General features: G+C 44.5%; 1 protein-coding gene across 7 annotated transcripts in view; it reads left to right on the top strand.

Annotated features, from left to right (window-relative positions):
- Positions 1–22,333, top strand: part of LOC125028134 (sodium-dependent phosphate transporter 2-like) — a 71,852-nt gene extending 49,519 nt beyond the window's left edge. For 4 of the 7 annotated variants that reach the window (XM_047617483.1, XM_047617484.1, XM_047617485.1 and 1 more), the window contains 11 exons: positions 8,342–8,807; positions 13,569–13,667; positions 14,333–14,476; positions 16,720–16,902; positions 17,025–17,144; positions 17,396–17,458; positions 17,831–17,866; positions 19,140–19,322; positions 19,606–19,892; positions 19,997–20,235; positions 20,376–22,333. In XM_047617483.1, the coding sequence (XP_047473439.1) occupies positions 8,615–8,807; positions 13,569–13,667; positions 14,333–14,476; positions 16,720–16,902; positions 17,025–17,144; positions 17,396–17,458; positions 17,831–17,866; positions 19,140–19,322; positions 19,606–19,892; positions 19,997–20,235; positions 20,376–20,466 (1,638 nt within the window). In that variant the 5' untranslated portion in view covers positions 8,342–8,614 and the 3' untranslated portion in view covers positions 20,467–22,333. Of the gene's footprint in view, positions 1–7,825; positions 8,299–8,341; positions 8,808–13,568; positions 13,668–14,332; positions 14,477–16,719; positions 16,903–17,024; positions 17,145–17,395; positions 17,459–17,830; positions 17,867–19,139; positions 19,323–19,605; positions 19,893–19,996; positions 20,236–20,375 lie in introns of those variants that run through there. The other 3 variants (XM_047617481.1, XM_047617487.1, XM_047617482.1) reach the window with 3 other exon arrangements.
- The last annotated feature ends 2,667 nt before the right edge of the window (positions 22,334–25,000 follow it).

Below are 25,000 nucleotides of genomic sequence, written 5' to 3'. Positions count from 1 at the left end.
AATAAAAGAAAAATTACCATGGCTTTTTTTTGTAAGAAGGGGGGGGAAAAAGAGGCCCGGGACGGGAAAGGGGAAAAAAAAATGCAGCAGACCCCGGAGAGGAGAGAAAAGAGGGGGGCGACGAGCGAAAAGATCGAAAAGATGAGGGGGGGGAGGGGGAGAAAAGGAGAGGGAAAAGGTGGGGAGGAAAACCAGGGGCGGGAAAACAGGGGGGGGAAGAGAGAAAAAGGGGAAAAAATAAAGGAGGGGGAAAAAAAAAATCTTTAATACGCCCCTTTTTCCCCTTTTCCCTTTTTTTCTTCGGGTTTCCTTAAAACCCAAAACGTACTTTAAATTTTAAAATTTTTGGAAACACTATACGGTCCCACTTGACCTTCCCCTTTTTGTAAACCCTAACTCCCAAAAACCCTTTTTGGCCAATTAGAGTAAAAAAATTTACGGGATATTCCTGATCACAAAAATTTTCCCTGGGGGCATAGTCTTTTTTTTTTTGGTTTTTTCATTTTTTGTTGTTTTTTTTGGTTTTGTGTTTGCAGTTTTTTGTTTTTTTTTTTTTTTTTTTTTTTTTTCTTTCCCTTGGGCGTTCGATTTTCCCGCGTTTGTTTTTTTTTTTGGGTTGGGGCTTTGGGGTTTCCCGGGGGAAACTCGTTCTTGGAATTGAATAAACGTCATTTTTTTGTAAAAGGAATTAGTAAGGGGGTTTTTTTTTTTCCATTGTCGTAGTGGGCCCCGGGAGTATTTTTTGTTTTTATTTTTTTTTTTATTTTTTTGTTTTTTGCCCAGTCCTTCTTTCTGTCTTTTGTCTCTCCCCTTCTTTTTCCTCTTCCTCTCTCTCTCTTTTCTCTTTCTCCCCTTCCCCCTTCCCCCCTCTCCCCCTTTTTCCCTCTCCCTTTTTTTCCTCTCCCTTTCCCCCTCCCCTTCCCTCCCCCCCCCTCCCCCCTCCCCCCCTTCCTTTCTCTCTCTCTCCCCTTCTCTCTTCTCCTTTTCTCTTCTCTCTCTCTCTCCCCCCCACCTCCCTCCCTCCCCCCCCCTTCCTTCTTTTTCTCTCTCTCCTTTTTCTCTTTTGTCAAGCAGCCCAAAAAAAAGAAAAAAAGATAAAAAGGTTTATAGACAAAAACATGCGTCAACTGCGGATAACTTTTTCCCCATGTTTTTTTTTTTGGTTTTTTTTTTAACCCTTTTTTTCCCACCCCCTTCTCGCAACCCGCGTTTTGTGTATATTTCCCCTTATACGGGGGCGAAATTGCAATGTTAAACCTAAACCCGGGGAACCCTTCTCTTTCGTTTTTTGGGGGGGTTTCCCCAAGGCTAAAACCCCGTCATTAAGTTTTGCCCCTTTAATTGGGAAGGGGAAAACCAAATCCTTTTTTTTGGGGTTAATGAGGGGTTTAAGATGGTTTTGTTTTTTATTTTTCCCCGGGTGGTTGCTAGTTGATGGGTTTTAAACAAATTTTTTTTTGTGTAGCGGATTTAAAAACAAATGGTTTGATCGAAAAGGGGGCCGTACATAAGAATTTGAACACTGGGTAAAAAGGGTTTATTTTTGGGAAATGGATGTTTGCAAATAGGGAAGGGGGGGGGAGGGAATTTGATTTGTTTTTTTAGTTTTTTTGCGGGGGAAAAAAGGGGGGAATTTAGAAAACAAGTGTAAAAACAAGGGAGTAGAAAAATTTAAAAACCCGGGGGGAAAAAAATTTGGGAAGGGGGAAAAGGGAAAAGAAAAAAATTTTTGTATTTGTTTGTATTTATGTATAAAACTGTGTTTTGTTTTCCCAGCATTTTGTAAGGAGGGAAACCCGGGGAACTATTTAAAATAATTTTGTTTTCCCGAAATATGTTTCTTTTTTATTATTTTTTGGGTTTTTTTTTTTTTTTCCAAGAATATTTTCCTAAAATCATCTTAAATACATTTCTCTTATATTTCTTTTTCTTTATTTCTGCAAATTTTTTTTTTTTTTTTTATCGAATTCGAAATGTTATACTCTCTGGTTTTTTCCCAAAAAAATTTAAGGGAAAAACCCCCAAAAAAAAATTCAAAAAAACAAAAAAAAGAGGAGAATTTCCCTCGATTAAAGAAACACCGCTCGGCATTTCCCCAACCGACGCGCGAGGGCCAGCAAAACAAAAAAAGGGGCCCAAGGAGGGGAAATAGGAAAAAATTAGCGGAAAAGAAAATTTGGGGAAACGAACCAGACTGTTACCTAACGGGTATGCTCTATACTCTGTCTGCTAGTTCGTAGCTACTACTCTCTACATCTTCTTTTTCTTTTTTTTCTTCTTCTTATTTTTATTTTATTTTTTCCTTATTATGCTTTTCCTTTCTCCCAACCTCTTTTTTTTTTTCTCTCTCTCTCTTTCTCTTTCTCTCTTTTTCGCCTTGTCATTCTCTTTCTCGCCCTCCCTCTCCCTGCCTCTCTCCTCCTCCTCCTCTCCTCCTCCTCCTCCTCCTCCTCCCCCTCCCCTCTAACCCCCCCCCCCCCCTCTTTCACATTCTTCTCTTCCTCCTCCTCCTCCTCCTCCTTCCTCCTCCTCCTCCCCCTCCCCCCCCTCTTTCACATTCTTCTCTTCCTCCTCCTCCTCCTTCCTCCTCCTCCTCCTTCCTCCTCCTCCTCCTCCTTCCTCCTCCTCCTCCTCCTTCCTCCTCCTCCTCCTTCCTCCTCCTCCTCCTTCCTCCTCCTCCTCCTTCCTCCTCCTCCTCCTCCTCTCCTCCTCCTCCTCCTTCCTCCTCCTCCTCCTCTCCTCCTCCTCTCCTCCTCCTCCTTCCTCCTCCTCCTCCCTCCTCCTCCTCTCCTCCTCCTCTCCTCCTCCTCCTCCTTCCTCCTCCTCCTCCTTCCTCCTCCTCCTCCTCTCCTCCTCCTCCTTCCTCCTCCTCCTCCTCCTCCTTCCTCCTCCTCCTCCTCCTTCCTCCTCCTCCTCTCCTCCTCCTCCTCCTCCTCCTCCTCCTCCTCCTCCTCCTCCTCCTCCCCCTCCCCCTCCCCCTCCCCCCCCCCCTCTTTCACATTCTTCTCTTCCTCCTCCTCCTCCTCCTCTCCCCCTTCTTAAACCTCCTCCACATCCTCCTCTACTTAACTCAACCATAGGACGATGAATCACATACAACTACAAAAAAAGGAAGACAAATTATATTCATTAGCAACCCGACCTTCTATCCGACGCTTGAAAAAAGAGGGAAGAAAAAAATATATATCGCCGCGTGACAGAATATTTAAAAAAAGAAATTTAAAAACCGGACATGGTTCAAAATTTAGAGCACCGCGCATGACGAATCCGCGATTGCTGTCTCCAAGATTTCACGTACGGAAATTATTTCTTCTTCTTCTTCTTCTTCTTCTTCTTCCGTATTTTTTTTTTCTTTTTTTTTTGTCAGAGGGCGGTTTCCTAGTCGACCCGAATGAGTCATGAGGGTCATGCAGTTGCAGCGGTCATGCGTATGTTGCCGTAATGACCATGCAGGTGGCCTTGGGGCGGAGGAAAGGAGGGGGGGAGGGAGGGGGCAGTGACTCCATGAAACGGACGCGGAGAGTGAGAGTGAGGGCGAGAAAGTAAGGGAGGGGGGGGGCGATGTTGGGTGGGAGGTAGGGAAGGGGTGGAGGGGAGGGGAGAGAGGAAGGGAGTGGGGAAGAAAGAACGGGAGAGAGAGAGAGAGGGAGAGAGAAAGAGAGAGAGAGAGAGAGAGAGAGAGAGAGAGAGAGAGAGAGAGAGAGAGAGAGAGAGAGAGAGAGAGAGAGAGAGAGAGAGAGAGAGATAAACAAACAGAAAGACAGACCACCAGTAAGACAGACAGAGAAAAAGAGAGACAGACTGCTTGAGAGAGAATGATATACGTGTGCGAGTGAAAGTGAGAGTAGGAGAAGGAGTTTGATAGAGATAGAGGGAGCGAAACAGAGACAGCCAGCCAAACAGACAACTAAACTGACACGCAGACGGATAGACAGAGAGACAGGCAGACAGACACAGACAGATAGATAACAGACAGACATCCACACTGACAGACAGAGAGACACAGACAGACAACCACACTGACAGACAGACAGACAGACAACCACGCTGACAGACAGAGAGACAGACAGACAGACAGATAACCAAACTAACAAACAGACAGACTTACAACTGAATAAGAGCTACATAAGCACATGTGTGTGTTACAATTAAATATCACTGAAAGATCCTTCTTAATCCACGGCTTTTCTTCGATATGGCGGATAATCTTCCATAATCACCCCCCCCTCCCCCCTTCTCTTCCCCCTCCCCCCTCCCCTCCCCCCTCTCCCTCCGAATACTTATCTCTTTGTGTTTTATTACGTGACCGATTCACCAGATTCCACCGGTTGCGGTTATCTTTTGTAATGGTTTTTATACGAGAAACTTTAAGAGAGAGAGAGAGAGAAAAAAAAAAAAAGTTAATTTTAGCTAAATTAGTATTGTTAACTGATATGCCATGTTTTTATTTCATATTTTCGTTAATTCGTTTTTCTTTGATATGGAAATCGGCTTGATTTTCCTTATCATATTGTTCCTATCTATGTTTCATTGCGGGCTTGATATATGTGTGTGTGTGTTTGTATGTATGTATATATATATATATATATATATATATATATATGTATATGTAGGTATGTATGTGTATGAGTATGTATATATGTGTGCTTTTTCGTTATATCTATATTTATGTATATCCATATGTATTATCTATGTGTTTCATATATCTAAACTACTTACTATTTTTATGAATATATATTGTATGTGTTTCTTGATGCCATGTTGAATATGATATTAATTAATTTATTTTGCACGTTTTGAGATGATATTTACAGGCTTTCAGGACCTCAGCCACCGATCATGCACAGCCACCCGACCGAAGAACATACAAGAAAAAGAGGAGGAGGAGGAGGAGGAGAAGGAAGAGGGAGAAGAAGAGGAGGAGGAGGAGGAGGAGGAGGAGGAGGAGGAGGAGGAGGAGGAGGAGGAGGAGGAGGAGGAGGAGGAGGAGGAGGAGGAGAAGGAGAAGGAGGAGAAGGAAGAGAGAGAAAAGAGAAAAGGAGGAGGAGGAGGAGGAGAAGGAAGAAGGAGAAAAGGAGGAGGAGGAGGAGAAGTATGAAGGAGGAAAGGAGGAGGAGGAGAAGGAAGAGGGAGAAAAGGAGAAGGAGGAAGAAGAGGAGTAAAATGAAGAGAAGAAAAAGTCTAATGAGTAGTAGTAGAAGTAGAAACAGGAGAATTAAAAAATAAGTGTGTTCCCTTCGAAACCACTTTGCCTGAGTGCGACGCAGGCAGGACCCGGCTGAACGTGACCAGAGGAAGGCAGGCAGGCGACCAAATGCTCTTTGAATTGGCCCCCTCTATGAGCGCTCATGATCCTGCCCTTTGACACGACGACTCCGGAGGCGCTGAGAGGGTCGTGTTTGCAAAGGTCGTCTCTCCGCGGAGTTATGACCGATGCTCTTCGTTCGGCGCGGGTTGCCTGCCTCCGTCGTCCTCTCGTCTCTTTGGCTTCGTGCGCTGACTCTGATCGTGCTTGATCGTTTCTTAGGGTTCTAGAAGGGAGACGATAAGCATAGAAATGCGATAACGATAAATGAAGGATTGGATGATAAGATAGAGTTAATGAAGGATAAGAAAAACGAGGATAGAGGGACAGTGATCAGGATGTGACGAAGTTAGATTTACACGGCAGCTCACGGTTATCGTATCATGCAGGATGTCTCATTCTCCTGGCCCTCATGAACACGCGTCCCCCAGGCGTAGATGAGGAACGTGATAAGAGCGACGTTGCGCCGTTGATAGCCGTTGCATACTGGTAGCTTTGCAACACGGGACGGGGGAGGCAGTGGCCGTTGATTCATGCTTAGACTGAGCATAGATGAAAGGGAAAATTGGTGTTCGTGAGTAGGAGGGCGAGGGGTGGGTACGAAAACTTGTAACCTGGGTATTGCTTTCAACCAGAGGAAGGGTCATGTGGTACGGGTCGGATTCTTCCTCTCTTTTTTTCTGGTTCCTTTGTCTTTCTGTCTGCGTGTGTGTCTTTGCTTATGTATCTGCCTGTTTGTCTATCTTCTGTCTGTCAGTTTATCTGTATGCCAGTCTCAGCCTCTCCTCTCTCTCTGTCTCTCTCTTTCTCTCTCTCTCTCTCTCTCTCTCTCTCTCTCTCTCTCTCTCTCTCTCTCTCTCTCTCTCTCTCTCTCTCTCTCTCTCTCTCTCTCTCTCTCTCCCTCTCTCCCTCCCTCCCTCTCTCTCTCTCTCTCTCTCTCTCTCTCTCTCTCTCTCTCCCTCCCTCCCTCCCTCCCTCCCTCCCTCCCTCCCTCTCTCTCTCTCTCTCTCTCTCTCTCTCTCTCTCTCTCTCTCTCTCTCTCTCTCCCCCTCCCTCTCCCTCCCCCCCTCCCCCTCCCCCTCCCTCCCTCCCTCCCTCCCTCTCTCCCTCCCTCCCTCTACCCCCCCTCTCTCTCTCTCTCTCTATCTATCTATCTCTCTATCTATCTATCTATCTATCTATCTATCTCTCTCTCTCTCTCTCTCTCTCTCTCTCTCTCTCTCTCTCTCTCTCTCTCTCTCTCTCTCTCTCTCTGCCCCCCCCCCCCTTTTCCCTCTTGCCCCCTCCTACTTCATTATTCCCCATTTTAGCGCATTATTTTTCCTCTTATGAACAGACAACACACAAAGACCTTCACATTCCTCAAACACATTGTGAGGCGGCAGGTGCCTCCACAACACATGTTTGTTGCCGTGTCCCACCTGTTGTTGGTTTGTGGCTTGAATTGATTTATATCTCTCTCCTCCATCATTAATTATTCTTGCGCTTTACTCCCGTGATCCTTCCGTTCGTTCGGCGTTGCCTTCATTTCGATGCAGACTGCACTCGCACTACCAAACGCGGAGTGCTTGAGACCCGATTTCAGTTTCCTGAAAATACTAATACTTCGACACCATCCGCGCTTACGACTGAAACGTTCATCTACATCGATTATTCTGAGCCCACCTGAAGTCATGATAATCAACGGCACTTGGCGATACATTACATTATCAACACATTCTATTGACATCCACGGTGGGGACAACTCAGAATCAATCAGATGTATTAAATTCTTTTGCTGCTGTAAATGTTCATGCAATAGACTCTTTATTATTTTCACACTGTAGATGCTCTTTTCAGAAACAACCTTCAAATGACACTTATTGGAACTGAATAGATACACACGGTATCGAATTCATCAGCATTACACATTAAAAAGAAGACTGGTTTACATTCCCTGTTATTCTGAGGGGATACGAGTAATTTCGTCCCCATGCTGTGTCTTCAGAAAACGGATAAACTGTCTTGTATCGCAGTACTTAGTACACACTATAAACTGCTGCCAAAAAACGTATACACATCTAAGCCTCTCCCGATATCCTCACCAAACCAGTCTCCATACGGATTCCCAAGCAAAGACCATCACAAGTCCCTTAACGTGGCTTCAAGGGAGTGACGGCGACGTGCATTGCCACGCCGTCTCCTGTCATCACTTTCCTTGACCGATAGTTTAGCATTGACGGGTGTCATGGCGAAGTAGAGCGTGAGCGGCCCAGGCAGCCGAACGGGTAAAAACTCGAAGGTCAGAGTTGATTTCGGAAGTGTTTCATTTGCGTCCATCTGGGTCTTGCGGCATCAGCCTTTAGATCAATTTAGATAATTGTAGATTAAGTGGAGATGTCTCGAGGACAGATTATGTGTAAAATGTGAGTCTGGGGGCGCGGGGGGCTTGGCCGCTGGTCAACGTTGGAGGCGGGGCCCCGTGGTCAGGGGGCGTGTCCTCTGGATCCCGTCTTATATAAACGCCGCGGGAGTAGACTAAGCATACACAGTCGCTACTGCTCTCCTCAAGCCACTTACTTTTATCGCTCCCGCTCGCACAGCCTGGTCCACGTGGCCCACACGTACCTTGCAGCTTATTTGCTAACGTCTTGAACTTGTGTTGTTGCTGGTGGCACCGAAGCCGAGTGCCTAGAGAAGGATGCGCGCCATAGTGCTCATATCCTGGGCCCTCCTGCTGGGGGCCGTGTGCGCTGACACCCCTGGCCTGGGCTTCACCACCACCACCACACTCGCGCCCAGCGTGCCCGACTCAGCCTCCCTGGCCGAGTGGCACTCGTCCACGCTATGGATTATTGTGATCGGCTTCATCCTCGCCTTCACACTTGCCTTCGGCGTGGGTGCCAACGACGTGGCCAATGTGTTCGGGACCAGCGTAGGAGCCAAGGTGCTAACGCTGCGGCAGGCTTGCATGATCGCGACAGTGGCTGAGGTCCTGGGAGCCATCCTGATCGGTAAGTGAAACTCCGCTGACTCTGGCCTTCTACCCTTCCGCAGGTTCCCGCTCCGAGCTCGTCGCCCGTTGCTCGCTGCTGCCTCTCAGGAGACGCTCTTCTGTGACACATACTTCCCTCCCCCAACTCTCTCACTTTGTCAGTGCTTAACTCCCACAGATAAACAGTTAGAGTCCACTCTCACACACCAAAGCCCCTCAGGTCGCCCCTTTCAGTCCCAGAGCACAAACCTCGCCCAGAGTCAAAACCCGTAGCCAAATAGCCTCCCTCTTCGGAAAGCCCAACACTCGAGCCCCCCCTTCACACAACACCTAAAATGGAGCCGTTCTCGGAAGAGCTTCTTCCCTTCGTCATCGCGGGCTTTTTCATAGCCTTCGTGCTGGCCTTCGGTGTGGGAGCCAATGACGTGGCCAACTCCTTCGGGACTTCGGTGGGCTCCGGAGTTCTCACCCTCCGAAAGGCCTGTCTGCTGGCCACTGTGTTCGAAGTGCTCGGCGCCATCCTCATAGGTAAGTAGCCCGGGAGACGCTGCGGGACGCCGGCCGCTGGCATCTCCGAGGGAAACCGAGCTAGAATTTTATGTTCTTGCCTTTTCTTCCTTTCGGTTTATAAGGAGTTGAAATGATTCAAGGCAGAGCAAGTAAGTGTTATTTATTCCCGTTTAAAAGAAGCGGACTAATAGTAGGCATTTTTGGCGGGAAAGAAGTAAACCACCAGACTTGGCGCAAGAACCAGAAATTCACTGATCTTTGTATCTTTCTGTTGTTGCTGCTCATGTTCGCCGTCACAGCGCCGTCGGATTAAAGTAAAACGCTTGTGATTCAGCTTCAGTGTGATTTTTCTCCGGAGGTAAAATTCTAGAATCTACACTGCGTTAATTTTGTAGAAGTATGAGTATTGTGATATAATAACGATAAGTAAAAAATATCCGGAAGAAGTTCTCAAGTCACTTAGTATATCAGAAAAAAAAGATCCAAACACTTGACCCAGAATGCACATCTTACTAAGATTAGGCTCAGTTTGTTATCAGATAACATCTTAAATATAGGTTAAGAGAGCACATAATTTCAGTAAATTTCTGAACATATTTTTCAAAGAAAATGCGCTCGCCCTACGGCATTCCGAGTTGATTTTACTTTTCTTGCACAACGTTTTAACAAACTCCACCCGGAAGACAGTAGTTGAGATCCGCTTCAGCCAGACAGCTTATCGACGTCGGGTTCCTTATCAGCGCCAGATAAGCTTCTTAATTGCATGTCTGCGGTAGGTGTGACCCTTGTTCCGTTCGAGCTGCGCAGTCAACCTCGCGTGGGCCGGCGTGAGGCTGCGAGACTCCAAAGGTCATCAGCATGCGGAATTCGACGCGTTTTTGTTTTTCCTTTTTTTCCCTATCGAGTCCGTTTACGCCATCGCCGAGCTGCAAGATTTGTTTTTCCCTCGCGCGGCCCCGCTCTCGCTCATCTCGTCGGTTACTCACTCGGTCAGTTCTTTCCCCGGCGAAAAAGAAGACGCAGTCCAAAGGAGGAAAAGACACCAGCGATCCCTCCAGCGAACGAGGGAGAATGGCGTTACTCACCCGCCCGCCGTTCAGCATGACTTCATAATGCCCACCTTGCTCTGGGCGCGGGTGTGCACTCAGCCCATCTAGTTCTTTCAGACTCAACTGGCGTCTTCAAGTGATGAGTCAAGATGTCATCTTAAAACGCTACATAAGATAAACATTTTTAATGTCGTGAATATTTCAGAATCAACTGTCAACATCAATTCGTGATTCAAGGCGGGGCGAATGTATCATAAAACATGGCAGAAAACTTTAATCGAATAAAGATATCATAATCAACTGGCGCCTCTAAGTGATGAGTCAAGATTAAATGGGCATGTCACATAAAATGTCACGTGGGAGAGAGTTTTAAACTGACATACTCTCGCGTTTGACGGCCAGGCTGTTACGTCGATCCGAACCTCCCCCTGATTCCCCTGATGTATGAGGACAGACAGTGATCCAGATCCAGCAAGCGAACACGGAGAGGCAAAATGCATTCATCTTCCCCTCAATTGCCTTATTAAACACGTGGCATTTCCCGCAGTGATTGCCTTCGCCAAACACCCCAGTTCCTGCTTGCGGTGTTTGATGTCAATTCCACAATTGCAGGTCGTAATGGCTGTCTCCTGCAGTCCGGGCGCTCGCATCCACCTACATTCATCTTCTCATTAACTCCCTCAGAGGGGACTGATCGAGGCTAGTTGTAGCAATTCAGGAATTTGACTCGCGAAGCCGCATCCATAGTTTCAGTTGGGGATTTTATCTTACAGGAATCCGTCATGTGTGTGTTCGAAGCACATTTTATAAAGCCCCTTTTGCTTTAAAGTCAATCTCAATCTAAAAGTTTAAAACAATAATGATCAAACTCCAACAAAATCCAACCTCTCTCCTTTAGAAACGAATCATATAAAGCCCCTCCCCCTTTTTTTTATGCTCCTGAAATGACGAACGCGAACTTAAAAAAAATAATACTAACAACAACAGCGATAAAAAAGAAATAGAAATACAGCAAGCATTACGTAACGACGCGCTCGGGGCCGCCTGCCTGCCTGGCCGACAACCAGCTCGATTGCTTCCCACGTCCATCAGTCATTCACAAAATCCACGCGGTGACGGTCACTACGATACGGCGGCGGGGTGCTAACGGGGTCTAGGACAGCCACTTGCCTGCGCCCTGACCGGAGGGGGGAGGGGGAGGGAGGTGGTTGTGAGGGAGGGAGAGAGGGAGGGAGAGAGGGAGGGAGGGAGGGAGGGAGGGAGGGAGACGTGGCGTGATGCGTTGAGAAGAGGGGCGTCTGGGAAGGGGTAGGGGGGGGGATCAAGGTTGTTGGACCTCTCCCTCTTCTACTTCTTTCCCCCTCTTCTCCCACGCACACACACATGCACGCACACACGCACGTACACACGCACACCCACCCACACCCACCCACACCCACCCACACCCACACACACCCACCCACACCCACACACACCCACACTTACACTTACACGCACACGCACACGCACACGCACACGCACACGCACACGCACACGCACATGCACACGCACACGCACACTTACATGCACACACACACACACACACACACACACACACACACACACACACACACACACACACACACACACACACACACACACACACACACGACCACAAAATTTGGACTGGAATCTTTTGTCCTGTCTTCTCTAGTAGGTTGTCAGGGTGCCGTGTGCAAAAGCGAGGCGAATGACCGCTACAAGGAGAGAGAAGAAGAGAGGAGGAGGAGGGGAAGGAAAGAGAGGAAAAACTGCGATATTCTCAAGGTCGTTCAGTTGAAAGAAGACACTGTAAGTTAGGCCTAAGCGGGAATGTCGTCCCTTTCCTTTGTCGTGTGAGCAGTGTTACATCTATTCACTTTTTTAAAATCGCTTTAGACATCCTCGACTCCATTATCGATAATTAACATAAAACAGATCAGGGCGGAGATTTTTTTTATTTTTCTTTAAGCAGCCCGTAACGTAAAACTTGTCTTGGTTTATTTTTAACTCTAGGAAAAAAAAATCAGGCGTAGATTTAGCAAGAAACGGAATTAGGTATTGACACGCAGAAGCCGGGAGAGCGGCGGCGGCGGCGACGACGACGTGCGCGGGACGAAACAAAGTGGCATCGGCGGAAGTCCTGTGAAAAGGGCACCGTGTCGGGGTATTTGGGTAGGGGGAGGGGGGTGAGAGAGGGGTCGACGGCGGGGGAGGGGAGAGGAGGGCGCGGGCGTGTGCGTGGACGAGGGTGCCAAGCTGCCATTACGTCAGCGACCACGGGACCAACGCATTCCGGAACGAATTTTGTGACTGCGCTCTGTCACATCCCGGTCAGAGGTCTTCGCTGACTCTGACAAGGAGTTGGTCGCTGTTAACTAGGCGTTTAGTGCACAGCCACAAGCAGATAACTTAATAAACAGCTTTGGTTTGACGTCACACTCTTCATTATGTATGACAATATGCTCAGACTACAGAATGTCAGATGTATTTGCATAAAATATTACGTCTATAAATGTCTGCAAGTGTCGATGTGGTTTTAATTAATCGGGATTTACTTTTATATCTATATTTGATGCAGTAGATATTCTAAATAGAAGATTCAGAGATTTCCTCTATCTACTATGAAAAATAACGCGATTGTAAAACTTATCTTTCTCATGAATTGCAGCGCACACGATTTAAGATAATTGGCCATCGCTTTCTCTCTTACGTAAAGTGTCCATCTCGCTTCCCCGGAGACCAAGTTGTACAGGTACTAACTGTTCTCAACCTATTCATGGCAGAGCGACAACTTTTTTTTCTCTCTCGCGCGCGCTGGTTTTGTTGTGCTCAGCTATTTTTTCTTTTCTTTTCTTTTCGAGGCCACTTTAAGCCGAAATCGCCTGAATTCCAAATTGCCGCCAAGCCCATAAATGAACCACACGACCGAAGCTCCGAGAGGGAAACGGGGTTCATGAAAAGAGTCGCGTTCAAATAATGAGTTGAAATATGCATCTGATTTGAGACTTGTATCATATTTCATAAACTAGTTTCGTATGCATAAGTTGCTTCGGCTTGTGAATTATCAGTATTTATAGCTAGCATACATGCGGAGTCTTGGTTCAAGAAGTATAAATACCTGAAGGTTATTTCTGAAAGTGTTGAGAGAGAGAGAGAGAGAGAGAGAGAGAGAGAGAGAGAGAGAGAGAGAGAGAGAGAGAGAGAGAGAGAGAGAGAGAGAGAGAGAGAGAGAGAGAGGCTGGCTCTTTCTGCCTTGATCTAAAAACTCGCTAAACTAGACCTTGTTCCCCGAAGGACACTTCTGGTTTTATTATTATTTTCTCATTCCTTACTTAATCCAGTGTATCTATGCCTTGAACTTACACCTAACCGTTAATAGTCAAGGCCTCGTTAACACATACAAGAGGGCAGAAAAAGAGATAGGTTAGGCACATGTTGCATGGTAACAATATGACAGGCGTGAACATAAAGGCCTTGACGTTGCATTCTGGCAAAAGTTTTCTTGGCCATTCATACCCAAGTGTTAATCAGTCCTCCCTCATTCGCGGGTATGAAGAACTGAATACCATTAATTCAAAGTCGCTGTCATGTTTTTTTTACTTGATCTCGCCGATGCATTTGGATAAGTTGTGCCCATGTTCTCTCGCTTTGCCTCGCTCACTCGAAAGTAATATCACAAGTGGGTAACGATCATCAATTTCTTCCGCAGGATACAAAGTGTCGGACACAGTACGGAAAGGAATCTTGGATGTCTCTCTCTACAACAACACCGAGAAGGAGCTCATGCTGGGGTCCCTGGCTGCCCTTGGTGAGTCCCTCTGAAACACTCTTCGCTGCTTTGTAAGTCCTTTGTGTAGTCCTTCAGTTGCTTTCGAATTTCCACATTCTCTCCACTTATAAGAAAAAAAAATCCCCTTTCCCCCTTTTTTTTTTTATTTCTCACATTTACTCCCCACTTATAGAATCCTTTTTTTTTTATGTCTCCCAAAGAGCTTGTGTAAATTGGTGTTGTCTTTTCACAGTTCTGACCTTTTTTTCGTCCTCTGTAAGTTCCTCTAAGTCCTTTGAGCTTATAGTATCTTCTTTAAGATCCTTTTGGAGTCTTCTTCTGGTAGTTGTTGGGTGAAATCTAAATAACATTTCTCTTTTGTATAGGATTAGAACTCAACCGCTTGTGTGACTAACCTCGTTAAGTGCTTCCTAATTGCATGGTTGTTTATTTTTGTTAAATGGTGTTTAATGTCTAGAGAAAGTTACTTCCAATAAACTTTATATCTGTGAAAACAATAAGTGCTACAAAATATAAATTTGTTAAGTCGTTTCCTGATGATAAGAGAGAGTGAAAACATTCGAAGAGATAACAGCCTGATACAAACTCCCTATCACACAAATCACATTCTCGCTTTCTATGCGCGGTTTCTCAAAGCAAATTCCTAACCCGCCCTTCCTTTCCTTCGCACGCGTCTCCTGCAGGTGGCAGCGCCATCTGGAACCTCGTGGCCACCTTCTTCAAGCTCCCCATCTCCGGCACCCACACCATCGTCGGCGCGACGGTCGGCTTCTCCCTCTGTGCCCGCGGCTTCGACGGCGTCAACTGGACCACCTTCGGAAAGATCGGTAAGGGATGGCAGATAGATAGATTGATAGATAGATTAAAAGTCAGATAAACAGATATAGATATAGAAAGATATATTTAGGCATTATCTTTGGGCATGTTTGTTTAAATAGGGAGAGAGAAGAAAATGAAACTCGCTGGGAATTAATGAGGGCGAACCTGTTCCTCTGAGGCTACGGGCAGGAGGAGGCCGGCAGCCAGTCATCTCCATATACACAGCCAGCGTGTTTAAGAGCAGAGCACGTGATTAGCTGTTGGTTGAAACACGTCGGCCAGCCTCTGGGTGGGAGAAATTAAAGAGACGGGAGGGAAGGGGCAGGGGGGAAGAGGGAGGGTAGAGTTACTTCTTAGGAAGGGGGAGGGTGCGGTGGGGCGAGGGGAGGAAGGGGGGGAGGTGACACTGGAACTATTATAGGTTTATTTCAAGACACAGGTTTAGCCTCCCTTGGTGATGGTTAAGAGGTTGTTGGAAGCGAAACAGCTCAGAAGTCATTTTGTTTCTCTGCCGCCTGCTGCATTTAGAATATGTGTTGATGTGGAAACCGCTAGTCATTCTCTTGCTTTAATAAGAAGAGCAGCGGGGGGATGCCGTGAGTGTTGCGGAGCCCCAGAAGGTGGTTTTGCAAGGAGGAAGCGACGGCCTGGCACACCACGCGTTTCATTCTGGTTCACGCTGGTTCTCCCTATTTTTGGTAGCGCGCGGGGGGACGGGAGTGGAGTAACGTCAGTCATTTCCACATTCGATAGGGTTCTAAAACAAGGCCGATTATGTCGAGGCGGCAAAGATTCGGAGATAAATTAGACTGATAATCGAGCTGCGGAGGGTCGGCACGCATGCCTGTTCTCTGTAAGAAGGCGAGTGGTCACGTGACAGGTCTTGGGCGGTTGCATGATCCGAGTGTGACCAAGTCATGCTCGCAGTCTTGCTCGGACGCCGTTCGGACTGACTCGTTCCCTCGCTCCTGCTGAAGCACCTCTCTCCCTCACTCTTATTCGCCCCACGTGCCAGGTACGTGTTCCAGGGTGGTCTGGCAGCCTAGGGTAGGGGGCTAAAATAGGTCTGTAGGTCTACACAACGTGCTGGCGCTGCAAGCTGTGTGTGGGGTTGGCAGGCCTGGCGAGGGATGAGCCTGCTTGAGTGAACACGTGGTTGCTGGGATGGCGCCTCTACGCAAGGGCGATAGCATTAGATGTGTTGTAATTTACAAGGCTAATCGCACAGGCTCTCTCTAGGACCCGGACCAAGGACACGATGTGTGTATTTTGTGTTACATGAATTGGTGTCAATGCATTTCTAAAAGGAATTAATGCATGGTGTTAAACTTGCCAACCTGCTTACAGCCCAACGCTCATATATCATGAAAAGATTAAAAAACACAAAATACAGATTGTAGAAGCCAGCTCTTTGATTTACCAGCGCTATTTATAGCTATTGCGTATAGCCCTAGCAGCGTGGTGCGTGCCCGAAGCCTGACTTGTGGAGAGCTCCCTAATGGCGGGCTGGCAAAAGGAGGAGAGAATTTATTCACTAGGGATACGAGCGGTTATTGTTATATATATATATATATATATATATATATATATATATATATATATATATATATATATATATATATTTACACACATATATATATACATATATATGTATATGTTATTATAATCTTCGTGAATATCTTGTTGATAAAAGGGAAAATAAATGTAGTAGAATGAATAATACGCCTTAATAGTAATGATATTGATAATGATAATGTTTATGATACTTTAATATTTATGGTAATAATAATGATAATAATAATAAAGATGATAATATCGATAATAATAACAGTTATAGCCATAAACCATTAGTAGAATACATAATAAAGCGAATTCAAAGGAAAATCCACTGAAAAGGATAAATCAATATTGAAAAAATATGAAAAGGAGGCCCGCAGCTGTCGCTTCCGATGGTCACACAGTTTATCCCGTGAATGGCTGCTAATTACTAGGCGATTTAGGAAGCTCGTTAAAAAGACCTTTACAGAACCTACTTGCCTAAGTTTTTTTGTATCGAGGGAAGCGTAGGTGCGTGGAGTATTTCATAAAAAATGTCAATATTTTAATGGAAATGATCACTATTTTATGCTTATGATTTCGGGGCAAGAGGTGGTGTGTGGGCAATGGGGTTTTCGATAAGGGAACGGATAGCAAGAGTTTAGCTCCATCTTTCATCTCTAATGTCCTTTTTTCTCTCGATTGTCTTCTGCAGTTGGATCATGGTTCATTTCTCCTGTTCTCTCCGGCGTCATGTCCGGCGTCATCTACCTCCTCCTCAACCACTTCATCCTGAAGAAGGAGAAGCCCCTGGAACCCGGTCTCAAGGCTCTCCCCTTCATCTACGGCCTCACCCTTCTCGTCAACGTGTTCTCCGTCGTCCATGATGGCCCAAGGAGTAAGTGAACCAGTGGACATTTCTTGAGGCAAAGACCTACTCTCTATTCCGTGGGCTTATTTTTGCCGAGATATTGGAAGAATGGAGTCTAAAACGTCTCTCTCTGCCTCTCTCCCCTGTAGTGCTGCACTTCGATGTGATTCCCTGGTGGGGCGCCGTCATCACCTCTCTGGGCGTTGGCGTCCTCACATCTCTCTTCGTCCAGTGTATCATCGTCCCACGCCAGAGGAAAGCCATTGAATGTGAGTTGACGTGCGGTTTTCTCATTTTTATTATCTTCCTTTTCCCTTTGCCTTGTTTCTCATCGGACTCGATACACCAATCAGGTTTTGACCTTCATTGTAGCCAGATTTGGGCATTTCTTGTAAATATTTCTCATGCAACAGTGGAATCCAAATGTAATCTAATATGAATAGTTCATTAGGCTAGGACACTGAATTGAGAGACCAAGTAGGTATATAGGACTGACCCGTGCCTTTGCTCCCTCACACAGCTGATTTGGCCAAGGCTGCCTGCAAGCAAGACCACGAAGTCAAGTTCACCTTCGAATCCGCAGGTGAGTAATGGACACCAGCGTCTTCTTTCAGATAGTCGGGAGGTTAAGATAAAAACAGTATTAAAAGATAGACCACGATTGAATTATGTTTAGTGAATTTTAGGAGTATAGGTGCCTGGCATCGCTTGAGCATGTTTCCAAAAAGAAAAAGCATGGTGTTACGTGCCGCAAGGGTTAACTACACAGTAAGTAAAGCCCAGCATCATTCACAATCACTTGGTAGGGACCATGGCTATAAAGGAAACGACACCATGCTAGGACTCTATCCTTTGCGCGAATAGACTCTTTTGTACAAATAATTTGGTGTGAAAAATACTGAATAAGAGAGAGCTGATCGCGCCTACTTAAAAATACCATTATACATCCTTTCAGACAGCCTAGAAATGGCCGAACTGTTGTATCATGAAGGTAAAATTGATTGCGATCCCTGAAGTTGTGCTTGTTGCAATGTTACGTCAGATGCAATAACACTATTTATTGTGCATTAACAGTGCTATTGTCTCCAGACCCCACCCTCCCCCACATATAAAGCTCCCGTGTGTGCCACGTCCCTTCCCCAAACGTTTGGCCAGGTCGTCTTTAAGCAGTGACGTCACAGAAGCCACGATGTTTTCATTGGAAGATGGTGACGTCATAGAGCTTACGATGTACTCACTGGGTAGCAGTGATGTCACAGAAGCTACGGTGATTTCATTGGATGACAATGACATCACTGAAGCTCCAGTATTCTGATTACATGGAAGTGACGTCACAGATGCTAGGACGACTTCATTGAATGGCTTCTTTAAATCTCCGATGACTACATTAAAGGCAGTGACAAAAATGGATAAGCATGATATGCAGGCCTCCTGTTGCAGTGTTTTGTTTACGGTGTTTTAACTCGACTGTGAACTTGGCAGAATCCTGAAAGCTTGGACACTATGATAGATTCTAGCGACGAAGAAGACGGTAGGGATGACACTGACGGATAATTAAAAAAATGGTAATGACAAAGACGACAACGGTGAATTTGTTTTAGGAAGATTAAGAAACGACTCGTTAATGCGACGAAAGGGGAGAAAATAACTGGGGGAATATTTAGGTTGCGCCCACTATTCTCGAGCGGAACAGTAAGTCTTCTAAACTGGGAGAGGACCTTTGACAAGTGGCCAAGTGAGAGTATTTCACTTGAGGTCGACGGAGCAAGGGATCTGGCTGGCTAGTCCAACAGTTATTCAAAAGACTGTCTAACCATGTTTCTTTCCCTTTCTTTTTCTTTTTCTTCCCTTGTTTTTTTTTTTTTTTATTGTTTGTCTTCGTCTTTTCTCCCCCTCTTATTCTGGTTCTTTAACTTTTTTTTATTCTCACACATCTTACTTTCTCTCTCTTTTTTTTTTCTTGTCTTTTTCTTGTCTTTAGCGGCGGTTGCTTTCAATGGGTGGTTTAGCTTAGTAATGGCTGCCTAGTCTGTGAGCTTTAATCTTATAATTAATATTATCAAGATTTTGTAAATGTTAGTTTATCTACACCTTCATCTTGTCTTTTTAGTTGTTTGTGGGTTGAAGATATAAAGGTAAAATTAGACATCCACATTCATAATAACAAGAAAGTAGATTCCTCCATTCCTCTTTTTTCCCATAACGATCCAATTATCGCGAAATAACACCCGACCTGAATTGACGTCGCATCCGCCCTTCCGCAGATAACAGCCGCTCCCCCACACCGCCCGGCCAGGAGCTGTCCGTGATTGAGAAGGGCGTCTCCCCCACCACGTACACCTTCAACAGCAGCGCCACCGAGACCAACGGCTACATCCCCGCCGAGACCAAGGGCAACCTGCTGGGCAACGGCCTCAACAACACCTGCCCTTCGTCACAGTCTCTTGGTAAGGGAGGAGGTGCTCGTGGGTCCTGTGGGGGGCATCTGCATTTTGTTTTTAAGCCTTGTGGTGTTTGCATACTGATGAATTTCTATTTTGCTGTTGTAGCCTTTATTTTCAGTTAATAATATCTTGGTTTTTAATTTCTTAGGGTTTATGGCGAATTAGTGCGATCTGTATGACTGCTGATTCAGTCACTTCTTTTGAATTTCCTTGCAACTGACTCACCAAATCGATTTCTGGGATTCGGACCGCCAAGCTGACCACCTCTTTCTCCCTCCTTCCGCAGGCATCACCCACAACAGTAGTCAGGTTCCTCTCGTCAATGCCAACCAAGTCAAGATCGTCTCCATGGACGAACTCACTGACAAGAAGGAGGCTGAGACTGACAGGCCCGAGGTGAAGCGCCTCTTCTCGTTCCTGCAGATCCTCACGGCCACCTTCGGCTCCTTCGCCCACGGCGGCAACGACGTCAGCAATGCCATCGGGCCTCTCATCGCCTTGTGGGCCATCTACACCGAGGGTTCCGTGGCCCAGAGCTCCCCCACTCCCATCTACATCCTCTTGTATGGCGGCGTAAGTGTCTTATTTGATTTTAACACTTATCAGACTGGAAACACTTATATGCACATGATTTCTACTTATGTAAGGGGGAAATCTAATTGAGTGTGTGATTTCAGATTGGCATCTCTGTGGGTCTGTGGGTGTGGGGTCGCCGTGTGATCCAGACCATCGGCGAGGACCTAACCAAGGTGACTGCCTCCTCCGGATTCACCATTGAGATTGGCTCTGCCTTCACCGTCTTGCTGGCCTCCAAGGCTGGCCTCCCCATCTCCACCACTCACTGCAAGGTTGGCTCCGTCGTCTTCGTGGGCTGGGCCAAGTCCAGCCGACAGGGTGTCGACTGGGGACTCTTCAGGTGAGAGACAGATCGGCTCTTTGTGTTAGGAATAATTAATAGATCATTTCTGATAAATCGGATAGTTGAAAACACATCAGCCGATTAAAGCTAATCTTGAGTGTGACAGCAGAGGACTAAAAAGCGTTTTCCCTCCACAGGAACATTGTGATCGCCTGGGTTGTGACCGTACCTCTAACGGCCGGTATATCTGCTCTACTCATGTTGATTCTGCAGATCGCCTTCTTGTAAACAACTCTCAGTTGCTGTGATACTCCCCAAGGGGGAAGGGGAGAGAGGGAGAACAGACATCACCCCTCACGCATCACCAAAGCCCCCACCATCACCTCCACGATCTCTTACGACTGCTTCCTCCAAAGCTCATGTCGTGACATCGAACTTTGGGACGCCCTTGCACTGGACGCCAGTGACGCCAGGTCACTGAAGGGATCACCCAGTGCAGGTCGAGCCCTCTTCATCATTACACAACACACCAGTATTAAATATCTTCCATTATTACCCCGCGAGTCATTCACTTCGGGTACGAACTGTGAGGAGTCGCCAGTCCAGCACTGCGGGCACGGGTAATGGGGGGAGAGATTAGCGTCCCTCCTTGATTGCCCTCCTAGCGACCCTGCACACGCTTCCCTGCACACCACCATCGTTACCAAACATCTCTGACTGTTGCTGCCCGAGTTTTGTCTCTGAAACCTCTTCTCCACGCACGGAAGCAGTATGACCCCAGAGCTTGAAGCCCGTTACACCCGCTTTATGTCGATTGTAACTATAGTATATCTTTAACTTCGTGGAAATATTCAGCAATCCATTCGTGCACTTTACTCCTATTCCAGTTGTTAACATGCACTGAATATTAATGTCGTCTAGGTAGAGACTCGTAAACTTTCTATGTATATAGATGTCCACATACGCACTGATTGTGCAGAAGTCATGACCGAAGTGCAGCTGCTATTCCGAGGATGTCGTCGTACGGTTTTTCCAGCCCCGCTCTTGCAGTGAGCGACGCGCCAAGATGTCACCGAGGCACAGTGTTACCAGCCCAATCAAGCAACGTAGGGAAGGTGAGAGCCAAAGGCAGAGCAGGTTTCTAGAAGTGTGGTGTAGTCAACGCCTCCGACAGAGCAATCTGGTGTGGATGAAGCCAATAGATTTGTTTTCTAAAAGTGAAACAGTCGTATTTCGCGACTGCTCCTCACACCTGGCCTTATTGCTGCGTGATCAGATACTAATTTTTGACAATCAATTCTTGTTTTAATGCATCAAGTAAGATCTGTTTCTTACCATACTTTCAAGCTTACCATTGGCATTCATTTAGGTCACCGGAGGCTACGAATTCTGGAGGAACTAGCTCGACTCGACTCATCCCCACCCTCCTCATCCACATCCAGGAGGGGTTCATCATTTCATATCCAAATCTATTCATCCATGGATTGCAACCCCCAGCAAAACATGTTCACATTTATATCATTCTTATTTACCATAAATTGCGGTTTTTCGGACTCTGAAGAGGTCGCGTAGGCCGCTATATTATTATTTTCATTATAAGGACATTGAAGCACATTTATATTTTGTAGGAACAGCGTGAGTGGAAGTGTGGTGAATACAAGCATTAGGGAATGTCTAGGTTAATCTTAATTTTTTTATAAAGCAAGTCAACTTCATGGGAAAAAGATTTCCGGAGACTTCTTTGGAAGAAAGTACTGCATAAAAACACCTCTCCTCTCTCGTTGGAAAGTGTATTTGAAAAAGAGGATGCTTGAAATCTTTTGCTGAGTTCATATTTTCTTAAGAACACGTTATTTTTGTATCATTATAGTCATTTCTAAAACGTTTAGAGTGTATTTAAGAAAATTATTAGGAGATGAAACGAGAGAAACCTGATTGATCATTATGATAGGAGGATAAAACAGTCATTTTTGGGTCAGTTGTAGGTTTAATCGCTCTTTCTTTCACAGATTGTTGAATTTTGATATGATACTCTGTTGACTGTTTTGTTCACATGTGTGTCATGGCAATGAGGAGAGTGATAGAACAAAACGTAATCTGTAATTTATATATATATATATATATATATATATATATATATATATATATATATATATATATATATATACATATGCATACACATGCATATACATATATACATATGCATACACATGCATATACATATATACATATGCATACACATGCATATACATATATATACATATGCATACACATGCATATACATATATACATATGCATACACATGCATATACATATATACATATGCATACACATGCATATACATATATACATATGCATACACATGCATATACATATATATACATATGCATACACATATACATATATATATACATATGCATACACATATACATATATATACATATGCATACACATATATACATATATACATATGCATACACATATACATATATATACATATGCATACACATATACATATATATACATATGCATACACATATACATATATATATATATATATATACATATATATATATATATACATATGCATACACATATACATATATATACATATGCATACACATATATACATATATACATATGCATACACATATATATACATATATACATATGCATACACATATACATATATATACATATGCATACACATATATATACATATATACATATGCATACACATATACATATATATACATATGCATACACATATACATATATATACATATGCATACACATATACATATATATATATATATATATATATATATATATATATATATATATATATATATATATATATATATATATGTATATATATATACATATACATATATCTATATACATATATATCTGTGTGTGAAATAAGTATATACACTTGCAATATGTATTCAAGTAAAAGAAAGTTTGTTAGGCAAAGTGATTGCTCTCGAGACGGCAACATTTAATTTATATCTCAGATAGGCAGGTGCCAGTGCGGTATTTATCAGACTCTGTATCCATATAGTTTGAATTTTTTTTTAATGTAAAGTCATTCTGATTCACTATGGAATGAATGGTAATGCTTGTTATTTATTTTTTACTTATTGTGCTCTTTCATGCTATTTTTATATAGATTTGTGGCATACAAGAAAAGGGCACTCATGTGTCCAGCGATGTATCAGTCCATATTTATAACTTTGGTAGAATTTGTATATTTCAGTATTTCTAGTTTATATATTATATTGTCCAACCAATTTTTATTTTGTTCAGTTGAATATACTGACTCCTTAAGATATATGAATGACTGAACTGTACTATATTGTAAACTCTCTCTGTGCAGAATCATGTAATATTCCTTAATCTCATTTATTTAACTAATGTAATCTGTAAGTCTGAAATGAAGTTTTTACTTACCTTGACACTTTTCTTTAAACCAAACAAAAGCAATAAATTTGTTCATCCAAGACTTACAGGTTGCAAAGATAGATTTTAAGTTGTACTGCATATCATTTCATCTTTTTGTGATTTTTTCTCTTCAAGAACCTTTTCCATTGTCGTCAATCGATGGCCTCTTGTCACGGGCCTCCAAAGCATTTTTTTATCACTTATTTTATATACATTTAACCCAAGTCGGAGCATGATGTAATGTGACAACATCATTTCAAGAGTTCTGTCTTCAGGGCACATAATAGTGAATAATAATGTGAATTATGTACATTTTGTCAGTCTGGAAAACTATGGAAAACAAATAAAGTATGTAATTAATTGTCAAGGAAAATTTTTTATCATTTCTTTTTTGAGGATCAGTATTTGCTAAGAACCCACAGCAACATTTGTACAGAATGAAATAAAAATATTTTGTTTTTACTCTTCCGTTTTACTCCTAAACATGACTCCTTAAAAAAAAAAAAAAAAAATATATATATATATATATATATATTTTTTTTATTAAATATATACATATACATATACATGCACATGCACATATACATATATATACACATATATATATACATACACATGCATATACATATATACATATGCATACACATGCATATACATATATATACATATGCATAAACATGTTTATATATACATATGCATACTCATACATATATGTACACATGCATATAAATATATACATACACATGCATATACATATATACATATGCATACACATGCATATATATACATATGCATACATATACATATATGTACACATGCATACACATACATATATATATACATATGCATACACAGACACATACATATATATATATCCTCCTCCTCCTCCTCCTCCTCCTCCTCCTCCTCCTCCTCCTCCTCCTCCTCCTCCTCCTCCTCCTCCTCCTCCTCCTCCTCCTCCTCCTCCTCCTCCTCCTCCTCCTCCTCCTCCTCCTCCTCCTCCTCCTCCTCCTCCTCCTCCTCCTCCTCCTCCTCCTCCTCCTCCTCCTCCTCCTCCTCCTCCTCCTCCTCCTCCTCCTCCTCCTCCTCCTCCTCCTCCTCCTCCTCCTCCTCCTCCTCCTCCTCCTCCTCCTCCTCCTCCTCCTCCTCCTCCTCCTCCTCCTCCTCCTCCTCCTCCTCCTCCTCCTCCTCCTCCTCCTCCTCCTCCTCCTCCTCCTCCTCCTCCTCCTCCTCCTCCTCCTCCTCCTCCTCCTCCTCCTCCTCCTCCTCCTCCTCCTCCTCCTCCTCCTCCTCCTCCTCCTCCTCCTCCTCCTCCTCCTCCTCCTCCTCCTCCTCCTCCTCCTCCTCCTCCTCCTCCTCCTCCTCCTCCTCCTCCTCC

Source organism: Penaeus chinensis, chromosome 8, assembly GCF_019202785.1.
Source record: "Penaeus chinensis breed Huanghai No. 1 chromosome 8, ASM1920278v2, whole genome shotgun sequence".
Taxonomy (NCBI): Eukaryota; Metazoa; Arthropoda; class Malacostraca; order Decapoda; family Penaeidae; genus Penaeus; species Penaeus chinensis.
This window is presented reverse-complemented; position numbering and strand designations above follow the sequence as displayed.